This window comes from Anas acuta, chromosome 18 (genome assembly GCF_963932015.1).
Source record: "Anas acuta chromosome 18, bAnaAcu1.1, whole genome shotgun sequence".
NCBI lineage: Eukaryota > Metazoa > Chordata > Aves > Anseriformes > Anatidae > Anas > Anas acuta.
Genome location: NC_088996.1, coordinates 9,874,142 through 9,892,018, shown reverse-complemented (window position 1 = coordinate 9,892,018; position 17,877 = coordinate 9,874,142). Strand labels below are relative to the sequence as shown.

Sequence of the window (17,877 nt, the reverse complement as noted above, 5' to 3'; positions counted from 1 at the left end):
AACCTCCAGGGGACTGCAAGGAAGCCCTGTACAGAAGGTACTAATACATCTAGTCTCCCTACCCTTAAGTCAGAATTCTGTAAATCCTCACTGCTCACAGGACTTCTCCCTATTCTGTGAAGCTAGGAGCCATGCCAAGGACCTTGGAGAATCTAGGCTCTTTGCCAAAAAGCATGAGTTTGAAAACCTGGGGCCACTTAGGGCTACTAGGCTCCCTGCCATGAAGCAAAGATCTGAGCAGAGTTCTGAAAGGTGTGGCACAAATTCTGGAAGAGTTGGAAACTTAGAAACCCCCACTTGCTTCAGGGCTAATGGAAAGCTGCTAGCCAAAAAGCCCTAGAGTTCTGGCTCTCCCATGAGCTGCACTGCACACTTGGAATCACAGCTATAGTTTAGTTTCTACTTTTTCAAAACAAAACTTTTTTAATTATTTCAAACTTACGCTGTTGCTTTTTTTTCCCCCTTTCTCTTCGGACTTTTGCTTTCCCAGGAAATTCAGAAAACCGATTTCCAGTCTCTGATAGCATTCACTCCTGTTTCTGGGAAATGGCATTTCTTGAATTCCAATATAGAGAACTCATTTTTCAATCAGTTTCACTTGTGATGTCTAACTTCAAAATACAGGAAACACCATTACAATTAACATGTACAATTAATAAACACATAGCACATTCAGCACAGAATTGCCTCACTGACGCTGCAGTCTAACATGCCACCAGGCATCTTTCACCTCTGGAAAACAAAACAACAGGAGGACTTTCCCAATAGAAGCTCCAGACTGATTGCAGAAAGAGATGCAATGTTTTTATTGTCCTAGCACACTAGATCTTTATATTTTCCTTTAAATCCCTCAGAAGCACCAACCATGGGAAACTATCAGAAGTTACGTGGTTTACCTTCTGCCACAAACAAGTCAGTGGTAGACCTTAGGTTAGATAGCAACAGCAATGCTTCAGCTTATTAAACAATAAAGTAATCTGTTTCTAGGCAGTCATTAATGTCTGATTATTAGACTGAAGAGTAACGAGTTTTGATTCTCCAGCATGAAAATTCCCCTGGAATTCCTCCAGTGTCCTCTAATGAACAAATGATCTCAACTTTAATCTTACTACATAATTATCCAAGGATAATATTTCTTCAACACAGACTCCTTAAACACATACAATTTCTACAGTAAGGATATTCAAACTAATTCATTTTTGCCTTTGATCCACAAAATGAGAGTCTTAAGAAGCAAACAGCACTAAGGGGGTTTTGAGGGTACATTGAGGAGAGATGAATTACAAAGTTCAGATGAATGCAATGGTTTAATCCCATACTGTCATGATCAAACATATCCAATGCATTGTTTAAGAAGCTAGCAGGCCTTTATTTTGACCTCTGACATAACGTTATAATATTAACATCAGTTACCTCAGTGCATGCTACCATTAAACCCTAGACTTTTGTTTTATTTACAGTATGTCCTCTCAGTCACAGTCTCAAAAATGAAAATAACCACGGAATCATGCATTAGACAGATACAGGTATAAATGGAAAAGAATAAATCACAAGACTGCTATTATACAGGCAATACCGTTTTATTATGTTCTTTCACCAATTGTAGCAAAAAAAACATCTGAACAATCAAGGGAACTTAACTGTCATCGGGAATTATGTTCTAAATTTTAGTCCAGGAAGGTTTGACAGGGAGAAAAAAAACATATACACACTGTAATAATAGTCTCTATTATGAAGATTTAATGCCTTCTTTAAAAGCACTGAGATTATTGAGGCACCTTACTGCAAGTTATGTATCATCTCCTCTTTGGCAATGAGATGCGTGGTTTTGTTAACTAGGGCCATTAGGGAGTTCAGCTTGTGAGACCAGTCATTCAGTATATTGTTTGGATCCTTAGGCCTCTGAAAATTGATAATTCCTGCAAGCCTGTCTACTTTAGCAAAGATGGTCTTATTAACTACTAGGTTAGACAGAAACTCCTCCGATTCCTGCAAAGACAAACAGCACTAAGTCAAGAAAACAGCATTTTCATCTTCAAAGCATCAGAATTCTTCCCAAACAGCATTAAAGCACAAGGAATGAGGTTGTCATTATACTTAAAAGAAACCCATCTGTGGTAATAATGTATTTAAAAAAACAACACAATACTTTAATATTACACACAGGCACAGCAAGCTACTAGCACCATCTATTCACAAGGGTGTTTTTTTCCCTCATTTGATCTATATCTGATTATCTTTCATGAAATTAAAAGTTTAATGTACTACACCAACAGACTTTTACACTTTGGAGTACTTGGCAACACAGTTATCAGACCAACCCTTGTAACAAGCAAGACAGGAAAATCCCTGCGAATTACAGGTGAGAAATCCTGTATCTTCAATCAAATTTAATCACTCATTGACAAGCGCTTTTTCCCACTGAAATATAAGATAAGAAGCTCCAACATTTAAATATGACCTTGAGCATAAATGAATTTTGAGCATCAGCTTTTGCCATATGGGCACATGCATCATGACATTCAGTGCTGTCTGAATTGAAAAACTGTTGTGTTTTTGTGTTTTTTTTTTAACTCCCATAAAGGCATGAAAATACATCCGGGGTATTGCATTGAGTAGTAGGGACAAAGTAATAAATATTTGGATTAACATACTACTATTCCCAGCAGGCTTTTCCACTGCTTTTCACATAACTAAAGTTCATTTAACACTCTGTGTAAATCACTACAGCACACTGTGTTCTTCCTGGTAAAAGCTGAAATGCACTGGTATCACAAATAGAGGAATAAAACTAAGGATGATGCCAGGAGAGCTGGAAAGATGATACAAAGGCAGATATATGCACAAGTAGCAACAGATACTATATCCTTGAACATTCATAAACACAGAAGTATAAATCCTGAGAATTTTGTTCCAAACAGTGTATTTCTACAACGCTATGTTTTACAGACAATGCAGAAGTAGAATGCAATGATGCTCTACGGCACTACTTTCAAAGCTTTTTAAGTGTAAAAGAGAGACCAAAATTTGGAATTAAAAGAGAATGTTACTCTGCTGAGTACTAATATATTTTTACAAACACACACACATATACATTTCTATTCCCTTTATGAAAGGAGTATAAGCAAGGCAATACTTACATCAACGGACAGATCAAGGAGCTGTGCCATTCTCTTCATTGTAATTCTGGTATAATATTTAGCCATTATTCTAATATTCTGGAATAAAAGTGTTCAGAGTAGAGGGTTATGTGTAAAAAATAATTGAAGCAGGCTGCAAAAATATAAAAGTCAATGTTAAAAGCAGATTAGGAGCCGTAATGCTCTAATGGCAGTCCAGCATAAAGTACATAAATGAGCTGTGGACCAACAGGTGCTTATAATAGGTATAGGTGCTTGTAATAGTCTCTGTGTGACAAATTATTAAGTAATGAAATCAACTAATTATTAATAATACAAAACAAGGCTTAAGTTTTTGCTCTACTGACATTTGAATGCTAAATCTCACAATTTCAGCACAATGTGCTCTTTTTTTCTGGCCATTGTGCCAAGTACCTATCTATAATATGTAAGTATGAACAAATAAAAACGTTGAAAAATGTAATATAATGCAAAATGCAACTTATCTGCTGCTTTCCTACATTAAATGAAAACACCTTTGTGAACAAAATATGTCAAGCAAAAGGTATTTTTAGTTCAGGCATAGCATACATAGCTAGTTCTTAAAGAATCAGCCATACTTACATGTTCCACAACTCTATTCTTTAAATCTTTCCATCTCTTTTCACCTTCCTCTGTACAGCCAAAAACATCTGTTGCAGGACTGTCAAGGGATCCTTCTCTCAATTCCTTCCCATATTCTTCAACTAGGGCAGTCCATCGCATCAATTCCATGGTGGTAAATAGTTTGAGGAGGTCTCTAAATGGTTTAGTAAAGATGATTTAAAATCCTTTACCAATAAGTTTTTTTTTTCATGCTTAACTAGATTAGCGAAGTATCTTTAAATGTTTTAATTTTATTACCATTAATATTCATTGTTTTTCACAAGTACAATCTCATACTTCACAGTATCAGGAGGCAGCTAACGTCAGACAGTGTTTCTAATAATGATTCTTTTCTTACAGAAACGTTTATTTTAACTTTTAACTTGCACAATCATGAAAATTTTGCAGTATTTTTCATACAGCATTAAATTCTGAAATGTTTACAGCAGACTCAACATAAACAGATCTCATTTGCACAGCTACTGTAAGAAATGCTTTTGGCCTAAGAATTGTACATTAGAAAGGGCACTTACTTATACTTCGGGATTTCTTCTAGCTTTTTGTCACTACTAATTCTGTGCACCAAATCAGACTGTTCATTGTCATAAGGTGAAAGAATAACATAAAGAACAACGCTCTTCAGTGCCTGTTCAGTAGAAAAGAGTGTTAATTAAACAGAAGGGTAGAAAACTACTCGCAGAGTTTAGAATTTAATATGTAAAAGGGTTAAGTTAAGTGTATTAAAAGCTAAATTGATGTAATCTTGTAGAAATGAACCTTCCTTCACAGTGGTAAATTGATACAGGTTAACTGAAATTTGAACATTACAAATAAATACCTTAAAAAGAATTTAAATACCTAACATTTATATTGCTCACACAACGGTATAATTTAGACTACTTGCAAAGCTGTTTTTAATTTCTGCACTTCCGCAAAATAAAAAAGATAATCTCAAGATTTCAAAGACAATATAGTAAAAATGTTAGTTATAAATATTCTTTTGAAATCAACTTTATTATACTCGTTTTCAACTATGCAACTTGCTATGATAGCCATTAAAAATAACAACAACAACAACAACAGATTTAAGAGCTATTTAATCTGTTGTAAATTCATCTGGTAATGAAATGCATATTTGTCACAGGAAGATACAGACATTTTGTATGTAGTGTTTTTGTTTTGTTGTTTGTTTGTTTTTTACCTGCTGCCACTTTTCACTCTCAGCTTGAATACATGGAGTATCATAAATGGCTCTGTAGTGCTTACAGATGGAGAGGTAGGAGCCTTCATGTTGATCCAGCTGGATCATTAGGTTGTAGTATTTTAATTTTAGTTTCTGAAACGGTATCAAACAGTAGAATTAAAACAGCTCTATGAATCATGTAAATTAAATCCAAATGGATTCCAGAAAACAGAAGATTCAAATACACTTGGACCCGAAGAGAAGCATGTTAGATTAAAATAGGGAAAAACAAATCCTCCAACAACTTACTTCCGTGTTTTCTTCTTGAAAAAATTTAGTATTAATTTTTTTGCTGATAATTTGAGTGCGGATATAGTCTTTTACAGCTAGACAGAGCCTCATCTGCTCCAAGATAAATTCTACACGTTCTTTCTTCTCCATTGAACCATAGGTTTCCACCTAAAATTAAAGATTAACTGTTTAGTACTGTCAAAGTCAAATCATGTAAAATAGAGAAGCGTAACATGATTCAAAAAAAAAAAAAAAATCTATTTCAGAGTAAGTGAAAATGGAGAAAAGCTTACTCAATTTTGAATTATAGCCCCTACTCACATGAGAGAAATTCACTAACGCTAAACTCACTGCAATACTTAGCGAATTGAAATTTGTCTTCCAAACAGAAAATATTCCATGCAATTTAACCCCTAGAGTAACAAAAGCAGTTTAAACAGAGTTACACTTTCACTCATAACAGTTAATCTCATTCCAGACATTTCTGCAGATGTACCTGATTATATTTCTAAACAATAATAAAAATTAATACTGACTGCTCATAGATTACCGATGCAATTTTGAGTTGCATGGCAAGTTACCTGCAATTCTTGCAGAATAGAGGCAGCCTCTTTCACTTCACCGTTCTGTTCCTTTATTGTTGCAAGTGTCTTTGTCAGACGAGCACGTTCAATTTCCACATATATCTGAAATCAGAATTGGCTATTTAAATATTGGAATTTTCCAAAGAAGAGCATAAACTCTAAGACCACAACCCTCCTAAGACATATAGTTGATGTTTGAACACAAGTAATTCACTTGTGGTTAATGTAACTGTACATAAAACTTTGCTAAGTGCAAAAGAAATTAATTTAAACTGCCCATTTCTCTAACAAAATCGAATATATAACACTTTAAAAAGCGAAAAATAAACGGCACTTTTTAATTCTGTATTAATAATACATCCAAATATCTACTTTGTGGAATCTTACTTTTCCTTCCGTAACCATTCGCAACGTGTCAATTAAGCGCAGTTTGACTGGTAAGTCTGTGATGTCGTCAACGTAAGTGCAGCACTGCTGGACCATTTTAGCAACTGCCTAGTACAGTAACAGACAAGAAAAATATTTTTAGGTTTCTCAAAGGCATTCAAATAAAAACACTCAAAGATAAGCACTACATAAACACAGAGCAGAATACACTTTGCACCTTCTTAAATGCAATTGTTTCCAGCTATCTTGATACCTGATTTCTCAGACAGAACTGAATTCCAGAGTATGACAGTTTCAAAAGCAAGTATGTGAAGTATATACCTTATTTCATCACAATAAATCACAGTAACTACTTAATGTACACCACATGCGAACATGAAAAATTAAGAATACGTCTACAACTTAGACTGTCTAAGACTGTAAAGATGAACTACTGTCTGAAAGCACCGTCATGCAAAAAGGCACAGCTGTGCTGTCAAGAATGGCAAGATGAACCACATGGAGCTCAGGTACAAAGTAAAGACAGATTAATTCCAGACACGAGTTTCATTATTGGTATTCATATGTCTACAAAAAAATGTCAGCAGAATCTAATTACAGTGTACTCTGGCAGGTGCTGGAAAGTCAGAAGTCTCTGCACACAGTGAGGAATCAGATATATACGATGTAGCTCCAAATACGATTTTATTCACCTGTTTTAACTGACTTCTTCTCTTTGACAGAAGAATTATATTTTCATTAAGAGCATCCCAGTCTTTAGCTTCGTAACACATTTTCACTATAGCCACTAAGATCCGTGATGTGGAAACCATGTCAGAGGCCTGTAACAAACAAACAGCACGTTAGTGATGGGATGAACAGCCTGCATGCCTCTATCACTTGCACTTCCACGATACAAAGAATAAATTTCTGTTACATCTAGCCTCACTGGTAAGAACAACAAAAGAGAAGGACTGATACCCCAACCCCCTTCACAGCTTTAATGCAGTGGGACACGGGGATACGGGCTGAAGGCCAGCCCAGCAGACACGCTCCACACTACATGCTACTTACCGTTCGTGTTTGTTTCTCCAAGGAGAGCAGGTTTTCAATGACTTCTTGCAGTCTCCCCTCCTAATACAACAGAATAAAAGAATTATCACCGCGATTGAAGAATACGGGTCAGTTTAAATTGAGAGAAGCTCCCATTCTTATGTAAGTAAAACAAACACAGACTAGCCTGTGCACTAATTTCTATGTATTTAAAAAAAAAAAGACACATGCACAGCCCTAACATTAAACATGTGGCTAAATGCAAAGATTAAACTAGAAAGGTACCGGTTTTGCCTAACACAAGCTAGAAGTTGTCTGTCTAGAGGAAGAAACCCAGCAAGTTGCAGACAGGTTTGGCTAGCTCATGCTCACCAAGCTAGATATAAGACTGATTTCTTTCCTAACCAAAACAAAGCTTTAAGTGAGAACAGATATGCAAGCAGATACCCTTGCAAAAAAACAACACTGTTACTTTAATCCATATTCATCACATCTTAGTCACAGCATATTACAGAAAACATGCACTACACACCTTACAGTCCAGGCATGGAATTACCATAGTCCTGCTTTTTGGGGTTTGAGAACTATATTGGCCTTTTTCAGAGAGAATAAGCTACCATAAAGTACTCTTAAGTCCTGAACTGTAATTCCTAGCAAGTATCTCATGAAAAAAATGTTTATATGGGAGAATTTATAACAGCCCATGACAACTCTGGGACAGGAAAATGTTTAGAAACAAGGAAATGAATGACAAAAGAAAGAAAAGGAAAATCTGCTTCTAAAGCGTACCTCATCCTACTGAAATTCTTGCAGACTCTACAGTGGTTTGTCAGGAATGTGGTCAGACTGCCACAGAATTCCGTGGCAATGAAGCGCAGCCACGGTGCCCATAGTTATGCAGAGCTCTGCTGGTGGGATCAAACATCTGTGCCTACTCTCCATGCACTTCTGTCAGACAGCATTAGATGCAGTTTACCTATCTTCAGGCCTTTAAAATCCTACAACACACTTTACACTCCAGTGTGCCTCTCACATCACACATGGATCTCGCAGAGCACTGGCAGCGTGTAAGGAATCCGATGCCATCCTACTGGACCACGAGCAAATCCCACCTGACTGTTCTGAGGTTTGAGATGTGTAAAAACCTCTAACCTACGTAGCAGGGCCCCAAAGAAATCTCAAGATACGGTACACCACGTGCACAATTCCCTCTGAGACCCCATCAGCAACACGCTCAGTGGCTGTGGCTGGGTGTGCCCCCATGTGTGCTCGGCAGACTGTTCCTCAGCACCCTGCTGTGGCCCTGGCCCCCCACTCCAGTCTTTTGCGGCACGGACATAACCGAGTGACACGGGTGCAAAGAGCTGCGTGCCCAACCTGACACGGGACCAATTACACCAAGACATCACTGGCGCAGAGTAGGATGAGCAAGCACCTGCCATGCGCCTGCCACGCCACGCTGCTGGCGGAAAGTGGCAGCGGCAAAAATCCCCATCCCTGCAGCAAATCAGCCCCATCCCAGCCCTGTCCCTTTGCCTCACTCATAAGGCTTCAGCCAGACGTCTGCCTTCATCTCCCCCTGCTGCACACTGACAGCCAAGTGCTGAAGTGGTGCCTGTTTCTTGCAGATAACCAGCGGCAGGACTAGAAGGAATGTCCTCATGTTGTGCCAGGGGAGGTTCAGGTTGGAAATGAGGAGACATTTCTGCTCAGAAAGAGCCGTCAGGCATTGGGACGGGTTGCTCAGGGAGGTGGTGGAGTCACCATCCCTGGGGGTGTTCAAGGAAACGCTGGACGTGGTGATGAGGACATGGCTCAGTGGGTGACATTGGTGGTAGGGGGACGGCTGGACCGAGCGATCGAGGAGCTCTCTGCCACCCCTGATGACTCCAGGATTTTAGGATCCTCAGCTTCTGCCCTTCCCCAAGGAGCTCCGGAGCCCTCAGCACGGGGCCGGGGGGCGAGAGGAGGCTACTGCGGCTGCACCTCCTACCCTGCCTGTCCCTGCCCTGCCTGTCCCTGTCCCTGTCCTGTCCCCGTGGCCCCACCGGGCCTCAACCCGACCGCGGCCTAGCCCGCCCCGCGCCATGACTCAGCCCATCTTCACCGGCCGCCTTCCTCCCGCTCCCCTCACGCACCTGCGCCAGCCGCTCGCACTCGGGCAGCCGCTGGTCCACCGTCGCGCTGTAATCCACCTCCATTTTGACGATGCGGCCATCGGCCCGCTCCGCGCCTCCCTCCGCCATGGCCGCGGCCCCGCTGCGCGGCCCCCGCCAACACTCACCGGAAGCGGGCGGGCGCCGCGCGCAGGCACGCCCGGGACAGCCCGACCGAAGGCCCCCGCTCCCCGTGCTGCGCCGCGCAGGCAGCGCCGCGGACAGCCCCGGGCGCGTCGCAGGCCCCCTGGTGTGAGGCCGCTCCCCGCCTCAGTGCCCTCAGTGCCCCAGGTGGGGCTCGGTGGGTGAGGGGGGGTTTTGTCGCTGTGGGCGTCCCCACAAAGTTCTTGGTGTTTGATAATAAATTACTGCAAGGGAAATGCTCCTCAGTGAGAGCACTGTGTTTCCGAGCATTACTTAAAGCTCGCAGCAAAGCATAAGTTGTCCTGGAAGTGTAGTCTGTGCTGTAACAAAACCTTCGTGTGGCAAAGAGGTATTGAGGATAACAGCTTGAGCCTTTTATCTGCAGAATTAAGGCTTGATTACTATATCAGCTGCGCTGGTGTAAGGTCAGGGTAACTCAACTGAGAAGTTCAGGGCTGTGATACCATATTTTGTGAGAGAACTTCATATATGCTTTCCAATTAGCAAGGGGGAAATGAAGCTACAGCACAGGCTGTGGACTTCGCATCACTTTCTGTGTGAATTCAAACATTTTATCCATTATCCTTAATCATTTCTAGTTATTATTTGATTTAAGTAGTGAAAATACATGCATGTATCACGTATGGATAGTGATGGCTTTCATGGAAATTAAAAGGCAGATGCTATTCTCACTGAACATCCAGACACTGGTTCTAGTTCAGAGAGTGAGTAAAAGACGAGTAGAAGCAATGTATACCCCGGCTGTTATCTTACCTGCATGGATATGATGGAAGCTGAGGATGCAGCTTTTGCATCCCATGCAAAAAAAAAAAAAAAAAAAAAAAAAAAAAAAAAATCCTGAATGGTTCAAAAATATTTTTTTTATTTTTTTTTTATTTTTTTAAATAAAGATAAAATAAGAGCTTTTTTAAAAGCTCTTAGTAAAATACTTGACGAACTAGTTTGACTTTTACTGACTCTTATTAGGAATTGGCATTTTACTGAGACAACTCCACCTGGAATTAGTGTTCAGCATGCATTAAAATGCTTGTGTTGTTTTTTTCCCCTAGGCCAGAAATGAAAGAAGGGTGATTTTTCCAACTGATCACAGAGAGCATGTTGCAGAGGTAAGAACAATAATTTCTGACAATTCACAGAAAATAACAAAAATTCAGGCAGGCATGCTTAGCAGCAACTTCCTGGTTAGCTATAGCTAGAAGTTTCCTCTCTCAGCATGTCCCCTAAAAACATTTGATGGACATGCTTTTTACAGAGGCCCAGGACAGCAGTCATATTTGGGACTTGTAGAGGTTATTGCTGGGGTCACTGTTTTTTCCTCCATGTGCATGTGCAGACCGCACAAGAACAAGCTGTGTTTGTGGCAGTAAGTCTGGGGTGATTTAAGAATGTTTTGCAGTGGGTATGGAAAATAATTTTCATTTCCATTTTATTTAGAGATTGAGTAGCATCAAGGTGCTATGCGAAGCAGTTCAAATTTTTACACTGTTTTTCAGCAGAAATCCAGGTGATTTTTTTTTTCCCCAGTTAATGTAACCAGTAACAAATCACTTAAAATTGCTGTAATTATTTTGGATCTGAATTTGGATCTCTCATTTGTAGGTAATATTGCAGTTACTGCCTTGTTTAGGCTATTTTTCATAGAAGTTTCATGAATATTACTGCCAACACTATGAATTATAGCTACAGGGTGGATGTATATAAATGGCTGTTGTCAGATTTGAAATAGAAGACTCATTAACTGCATTGTTCATACCTCAGTTGAAAATCCAGGCTATTAGGAGAGCTCCCAGATTTTCTCTTTGTGTAGGTGTTTGTACTTCACCAGAAAGTCAGGGTGTGTGAAATACTGCGCTGTTAATGGGATGGAACGGAAAAGCGATACTGTTAGCTCCAGGAGATGGCACTGTGTCCTCTCTGGGCTAACAATTGTGTACATCGCTTTGAAATGTACATTTGGAACCAATGAGGGGTTTTGCTCTTTCTTGTTATGAAACACATTTCATTGTAGACCCAAATTCATGTTTAACTGCCCCAAATATGGTATTTCATCACTTCTATCTTTGCAAATAACGGAGTTCTCAATGCTGGTGTCTTTTACCATTATCTATACAGTGCTTTATGTTTTAATGTTGCAGTCACAGCACTGCTGTGCGATACGTGCTCTATAGCCATTTGCTTACAGGAGAAGCAGCGATACAAATGTTTTATGATTTCCGCGCAGTTATGTAAGAGTTCAGGTTTCTTTGCTAGTTTCGGAGTTCAGTTTGTGTGCGTATCAGGCTGAATTGCAATAATGCTTATAGTTCTTTTGGAGAAATACAATGAAAAGCAAGCACCTAAAATAAAAGATGTAACCAACAAACTAGGAAAGGGAAGGAAAGGCCCCCCCGATGGCCCTGGCGTTGCTCCTCAACGAGGCAGGAGGTGGTTTTTCGCCGAACTCCGTGCGTGGCGTTTGAAAGCCAGCAGCCGACACGAAACCCACTTTTATTTGCGTTGCAAAATCCGCCGGCCGACAGCGAGGCGCTGACCAGAGGGGAAATGGGTGAGGCCTCCACATCCTGCGCTCGCCTCCAGCAGTGCCCTGCAGCCGGCGGTGTCCTCGTACCGGGGGGGGGGGCTGCGGCTCTGCGGGGTGCCACGGAGCGCCCCAAAGGGGGCACCGCTGCCGTACCCCGGGGGGGCACCTCGGAGAGACCCCCGCGGGGTGCAGCCTGGCCCCTCCGGGTTCTTTAAAGCCTCCTGAGAGGCTGCTGCTGCCCGGAGCCCCCCTAGTTCCCCCCTGGTCCCCCCCCGCCGGTTCTCCCCGGACCCCCCCGATTCTCCCCGGACTCCCCCCCACGGTTCTTCCCGGTTCTCCCCGGGTCCTCCCCTGTCCTCCCCCGGTCCCCCCCCCCTCCTCCTCCTCCTCCTCACTCCCCCCGGTCCCCCCGCCCTCCTTCCTGCCTCTCCGTGATGTCAGCCCCGCCGGGGCCGCCGCTGCAGCCGCTCCGTGCCCCCGGCTCCAGCCCCAGCCCCAGCCCCGGCCGCTCCTCGCCTCCAGCTCGCATCGGCTCGCACCGCACCGCCTCCCCCCTCCAGCATCCTCCCCCCTTTCCCTCGGCCCAGCGGTGAGCAGCGGGGAGCCGCCTTCGGAAGCGCTAGAAAGAGCCTTTGTCTGGCACCGCAGCCTCCCCGCCGCCTTTTGGGGGCTCCTCCGGGCTTTTCGGAGCCCCGGGCGGGTGTTGGCGGGGCCGCCAGGGGCTGCCGCTCTCGCACGCTTCCGACGGATGGCTCTGAGAGTGCGGCGGCGCCCGGGGTTGGAGCTCTTTGTACACAGCCCTGCGTGCGTGTGGGAAATTCACATGATCGCAGCCTGAAGGAGGAAGGGCTGCGAGAGAGGAGCGCTCCTGGCGGCTTCGCTTCTGTCGCTTTTGCTCCTCGCCCGCTCAGCCCTCCTGGATGGTCGCCTTACCCTCCTGCGGACACGCTGCCCAGAGAAAAGAGGCTTGATTATTTTTATTTTTTTTTAATTTTTATTTTATTTTTTTTGGCGTGATCATCGTGCAGAAATAACCACTTTTCTCCCAGTTTGCCGGTGCGCACCGAGGCAGCAGGAATATGCTCATGAAGGAGTACCGGATCTGCATGCCTCTGACAGTTGAGGAGGTAAGCTCCGCCGCTGCTGGCGGCCAGGCTCTCACCCAGCCAGGCTTTGCTCTTCCAAGGCAAGTTGAGGTCGTGTCTGTTTTACCGAGCGGTTTTCCTTCGCGTAACAAACTTGGTGGTAGGATTGGCGGGAGAGGCGTGTTGTTATTGCAAAATAAAGGAATCCCGCAGGAACGAAGGTAAGTGAAGCGTATCGAAAGCCTTGTGGCGCCCAGGTGTTAGAACGATCTTGCAACCAGACCTTTAAGAACCTGAAGCATATTGGCAAGGGAACACTTTGTGCTGAAATCCCGTGCCTCGTAAAGCGTTTGTCCGAAACCCAGATTCTAAAAATATCTTCACCTTTGCTTAAAATATCCTCGCAGATGGGACTGGCCTCAAACTCTGGCACAGGTAGGCTAGCTAGTGGTAATTTCCTAGTCAAACTTTTTTTGTCGTGTCAAGAAACAACTGAAAGTCAAACCACTGTGTCCCCATCCTAACGCCCGCGTTAGGGGTTAGGCGTGTGACCTGCCAGCTGGCTGCCTTAGGACAGCAGCACCCCCCCGCGATGCCCGTGCCGCCTACTACTCGCTGTGCCCACAGACAGCGGGCCCGTGGGCTCAACAGGCAGCGAAAGGCCCCTCCGTGCTCTGTCGCCTGTCGCCGACATGGTGCCGGGCAGCGGCCCCCGAGGGCAGGCGCTTGGCGGGGCAGCGCCGCGCTCCCGGAGCCCCCCGAGCGCGCCGCCGCCAGGGGGCGCCCTGGCCCCGCCCCCCTGCGGTGGCCCCGCCCCCTCGGTGCTGGCCACGCCCCCCGCGCTGCTTCGCGCGGGCGCGGGAAAGCTGCGCTGGCTGGGGCGGGGGGGGGGTGGTGGTGGTTAGCAGGGGTGCACAGCCCCCTGCCCCCGTATTTATACCCAAATACAGTTATTTTGCAAACTAGCTCGTGGGTTTTGTTTAAATGCCCACGAGCAAGGGTGTTGCTGCGCGGTGTGGTTTTCCTCCTCTCAGTGTGTGCAGAGGGCTCCTCGGTGGTGCTGCACAGCAGTTGTTCGGACCCTCTGTCCCTGTCTTCAGATGGGGCAAATGAACAGCTTATTAAAATTTAGAGTTTCAACCCCAAATTGGGACCAGTCCACTTGTGCTTGTTCTGGGAGCAAGACCCAAAAGCACCACTTATGTGTGGGTAAATAGGCAATGTTCTGAATTCAAGCATTTGTCCAACCCAGTTATAAAACACAATGTGATGCTGGGTGGCGTTTGTTCGATACAGAGTTTTACTTGGTTTTGGTGTTACTGTAGTATAGGCAGTACTTTATCCAAGCCAGTTCCCAATGCCCTCAGGCTACCACACTTAGTTAATAGCATTTAATTATGTCATCAGAAGGGAACAGATGTATTCTGAAAAAATCTCGTTAAATAAGATTTCCAGATAGAGAAATGGTGGAAAAGCTCCCTACACAGGTATGGCTGATGTGCAGTGAGGCAGAAGGTGTTGGAAGTCTCTCATTCTCAAGAACGTTTACAGAATTAGTAAAGATGCTCATGTATCTTGTAGGTTCTTTTATGTTGAATCATCCATCTAATCTAAGAGCTGCAGCTGAGATGACTTTGAGGGACCTAGGATGTGTCTGGTATTTAGCATGAATTTCATTATTAATTGTAAAACTGACAAAACTTTAAAATTGTCAGACTTTTTTTGGTATTATTTATGTCCTAAAACTGTCCTGCAATGTATTTCTCACAGTGGTGCATTTTTGTGACGTCTTCTACAGTCTCTGAAGGTGTTACCTTATTTGACCTCTAGTTTCATACTGACTGCCAATAATGTATATTTTTGGGACTGTGCAGGTGAAACATTATGCAGTCCTCAGGAGAGCATAGGGGCAGTGCTTGCCCTTCAGAAGCCATTTTGGTTCTGAGAGGCCCAAACTGTCTTCTGCAAGGTACTAAGTCACGCTGAAAGTAAGTGAGATTTGGTGGAAATGAAGGTTATGCTTTTTCTCACAGGATTGGCACATTAGGCTCTGATCTGCAGTGGTACCTAGCTTGTAGTGGGAGTCAAGCACCAAAGTATTCTTGAGGTTATAGGTTTCAACAGGTATGTGAAAAATGCAGTTGTTACTTACACAGCTGCTTGGCTTCCCTCCTTGTGCTGCCTTCCTTACTTGGGCTTTACAGCTCTGTTTTTTCTGCTGTGAAAATTCTGGTTTTTGGCCTGTGCACCTTACACATGCATTCAAAAGCACTTCTTCGAACAGCTTTCTTTTTTAGCACTGACTTACTGGTTATCCGTAAATAGGTAGAGATATAGATAGGTACCTATATAGATATAGATAGATACCTATTTATATAGATATAAATAGGTATTCCTTGTTTAGTTGGTAGCATTATGTTGTCACCAAAAACGGAGTGGTTTCCTGTGCCATTTCTGTGCAAATAATCGGATCATGTAGACAGGAATTTCTGTACAGCTGGTTTTCCTTAGCTGCTGCAGAGGCTGCTTGGGGCATTCTTTCATTGATTCCCCTATTAGATAAGATGCTCAAATATTAATGGAAGCCTTGGTTGTTTACCTGTCAGCTTGGATGTCAAGTGCTTTCTTGACAATAAAATATTTCCTAAGAAATGTTGATCACTGACCTAACTCTTCCTGTGTATTTTATGCTAGGATACAGGAGGCAGCGGTGCATTTTAGAATCTATGATTTTATCTTTGTTCCTCATCCATGAGCACCAAAGGCAGGTTGCTTCAAGAGCGCTTGCTGAGATGCTGTGGCACCACGCTATTGTACTTAATCAAGGCTGAGGCATACTCATTAAACTGTGCTTTTATTGACAATTCTTTAGGGCTGTTACATATATTATATATATATATTGTTACAAGCTGCCCAATTAGCCGTGAAATAATTTGAGAAAGGAAATGTCATGTTAACTTCTAAGCAAAATAATAACAACTGCTGGAAGAATTTTGCAAATTAGGTCAGAATGTAGCTGTTGCTTGAATAAACCAATAAGATTGCCAATTAGAAGTCACTCTGTACCTCATTTGTGGTACTTCTGGGAGGCATGAGTGCAAATTCAGTCCTTTTTGTTAAAACTGAGACCTCATAAATTACAAAAAGACATTCATTTTCATAAATGCATAATGCAAGTATATATTATGTATTTTCATCATACATAAAGCAAGTAAAATCTATTGCACTAATTGCTTAGGATATGTTGCAATCTTCAGCCCAGCTGCAATTAATAAACGAGCCTGCCTCTTGATTATTTTTCTTCTTACATTTTCGTTTATTAGTTCATTCTTACAAATAGCTCCATCATACGAGAGAATCTTATAATAGGCTACATTGTGTTTTTCTAAAGTATCATCTGTTGAAAGCACATTCTTGAGCAAGTGAAGGGAGCGCCAAGCAATTGAAAAGAGCTGAGATGCCAAAAAATTCTCAGTCTCATGTCTCATTGCAAATCATAGTTCCATCATATTTTTCTTCACGGGAAGGATTATATGTGGGGTGGGTTTTTTTTGTGCTTTAGAGCTACTTTTCTGTGAAAATGTAGAACAAATCTGAGAGGTTAGCATCTTACTGAACTTTTATTTTAGAAGAGATGAAGAACAGTGAAGTTGATGATTTGTGTGGAAAGTGATATTCTTTAGAGGAGTAGGTGGAAAGACATTTTTGCTGAATCCTGTTGAAAATGGAGTTGTTACTGCTGTAAAATGCTAATAACGATGCAAAGCTAGCTTGCATGTATTTTAAAGCTGAATATAAAATAAATGGTAGTGATAAGGTGTTTTTTTTTCTTGATAATGGAGATGACTGTCAACGTTTCTGTTAGTTCAGCGCTATGTATGTATGGCTAGTATCTAAACTAAGATCAAAACAAACAAACAAAAACACCCAGAAAGGTTCTTCTTTCCTTTGTTCTTTATCTCAACCAAGATTATCTCTGCTGAAGCTGGTGGAATTGCTCCCATTCTATGCTTTAAATAAAAGCTAAGGCTGATCTGTGGGGGAGCACTGCCTGAGTGAGCTATGCAGGAACAGCTGTATTGTCATAAATACAAACAAGCAGAGACCTGCAAAGGGTTCTTAAATGTACATCATGATTTACAACAAAAAGCCTTTCAACATTAACAAATTCTGGCCTTAGAGGTGTTGTGATTACTCCTTTAACAAACATATCCACTGTTTTAGCTCATTTCAAAATTTCAGGCATTATGAATTTACCAGTGTGGATTATTTACATAAAATTATTTCAGCAACACGTGTGTAAACACTCTTTGTATTCTCTCAATCTTGTGTACGTTTCTTCGTTGAGACATTTCAGAGTCTACTGTTTTGTGCACAAATGGTACTTGTTAGAGCATGCTTTGAATGAGATTTACAGCTCAATGAAAGCATTTGAGAAAGCATTTTTATGCCCTGAGAGTTGCAGGTGTTACGATATTTGGACGTAACTATGTGTATGTATAATAGAAAAACCCTAAGTACAGTATAAAGTGTAAAACATTTTCTCAAACTAGTTATCTACTGCAGGAAAACCACGTATACTCACCCTGTAGTTAATACAGACAGATTAAGTATTGGTCAATCATGCATTTTTTAAATTATTTTCCTGCTACAACCAAGGAACATGTTTTCAGGAATATGCAAATGTATCGAACATCTGAAAAGTCAGT

At 42.3% G+C, this 17,877-nt stretch overlaps 2 protein-coding genes and 1 long non-coding RNA gene across 3 annotated transcripts in view; 2 read left to right on the top strand and 1 right to left on the bottom strand.

The window, feature by feature from the left end:
- Positions 1-1,561: 1,561 nt before the first annotated feature.
- On the bottom strand, positions 1,562-9,558 carry PSMD12 (proteasome 26S subunit, non-ATPase 12). Its single transcript, XM_068655488.1, has 11 exons — positions 9,380-9,558; positions 7,263-7,322; positions 6,902-7,030; positions 6,210-6,317; positions 5,820-5,924; positions 5,257-5,406; positions 4,966-5,100; positions 4,298-4,410; positions 3,744-3,918; positions 3,141-3,218; positions 1,562-1,989 (listed from the first exon to the last, which is right to left on the bottom strand). The coding sequence occupies exons 1-11, from the start codon at positions 9,485-9,487 to the stop codon at positions 1,780-1,782; spliced, it is 1,371 nt and encodes a 456-aa protein (XP_068511589.1). The 5' UTR covers positions 9,488-9,558; the 3' UTR covers positions 1,562-1,779.
- Positions 9,559-9,697: 139 nt separating this feature from the next.
- LOC137841962 (uncharacterized) lies at positions 9,698-12,101 on the top strand. Its single transcript, XR_011088845.1, has 3 exons — positions 9,698-9,890; positions 10,612-10,668; positions 11,929-12,101. It is a non-coding gene; the product is annotated as an uncharacterized lncRNA (long non-coding RNA).
- A 392-nt stretch (positions 12,102-12,493) lies between these two features.
- Positions 12,494-17,877, top strand: part of PITPNC1 (phosphatidylinositol transfer protein cytoplasmic 1) — an 83,757-nt gene continuing 78,373 nt past the window's right edge. Inside the window, exon 1 of the mRNA XM_068655492.1 lies at positions 12,494-13,210. Coding sequence (XP_068511593.1) covers positions 13,163-13,210 — 48 coding nt within the window. The 5' untranslated portion in view covers positions 12,494-13,162. The remainder of the gene's footprint in view (positions 13,211-17,877) is intronic.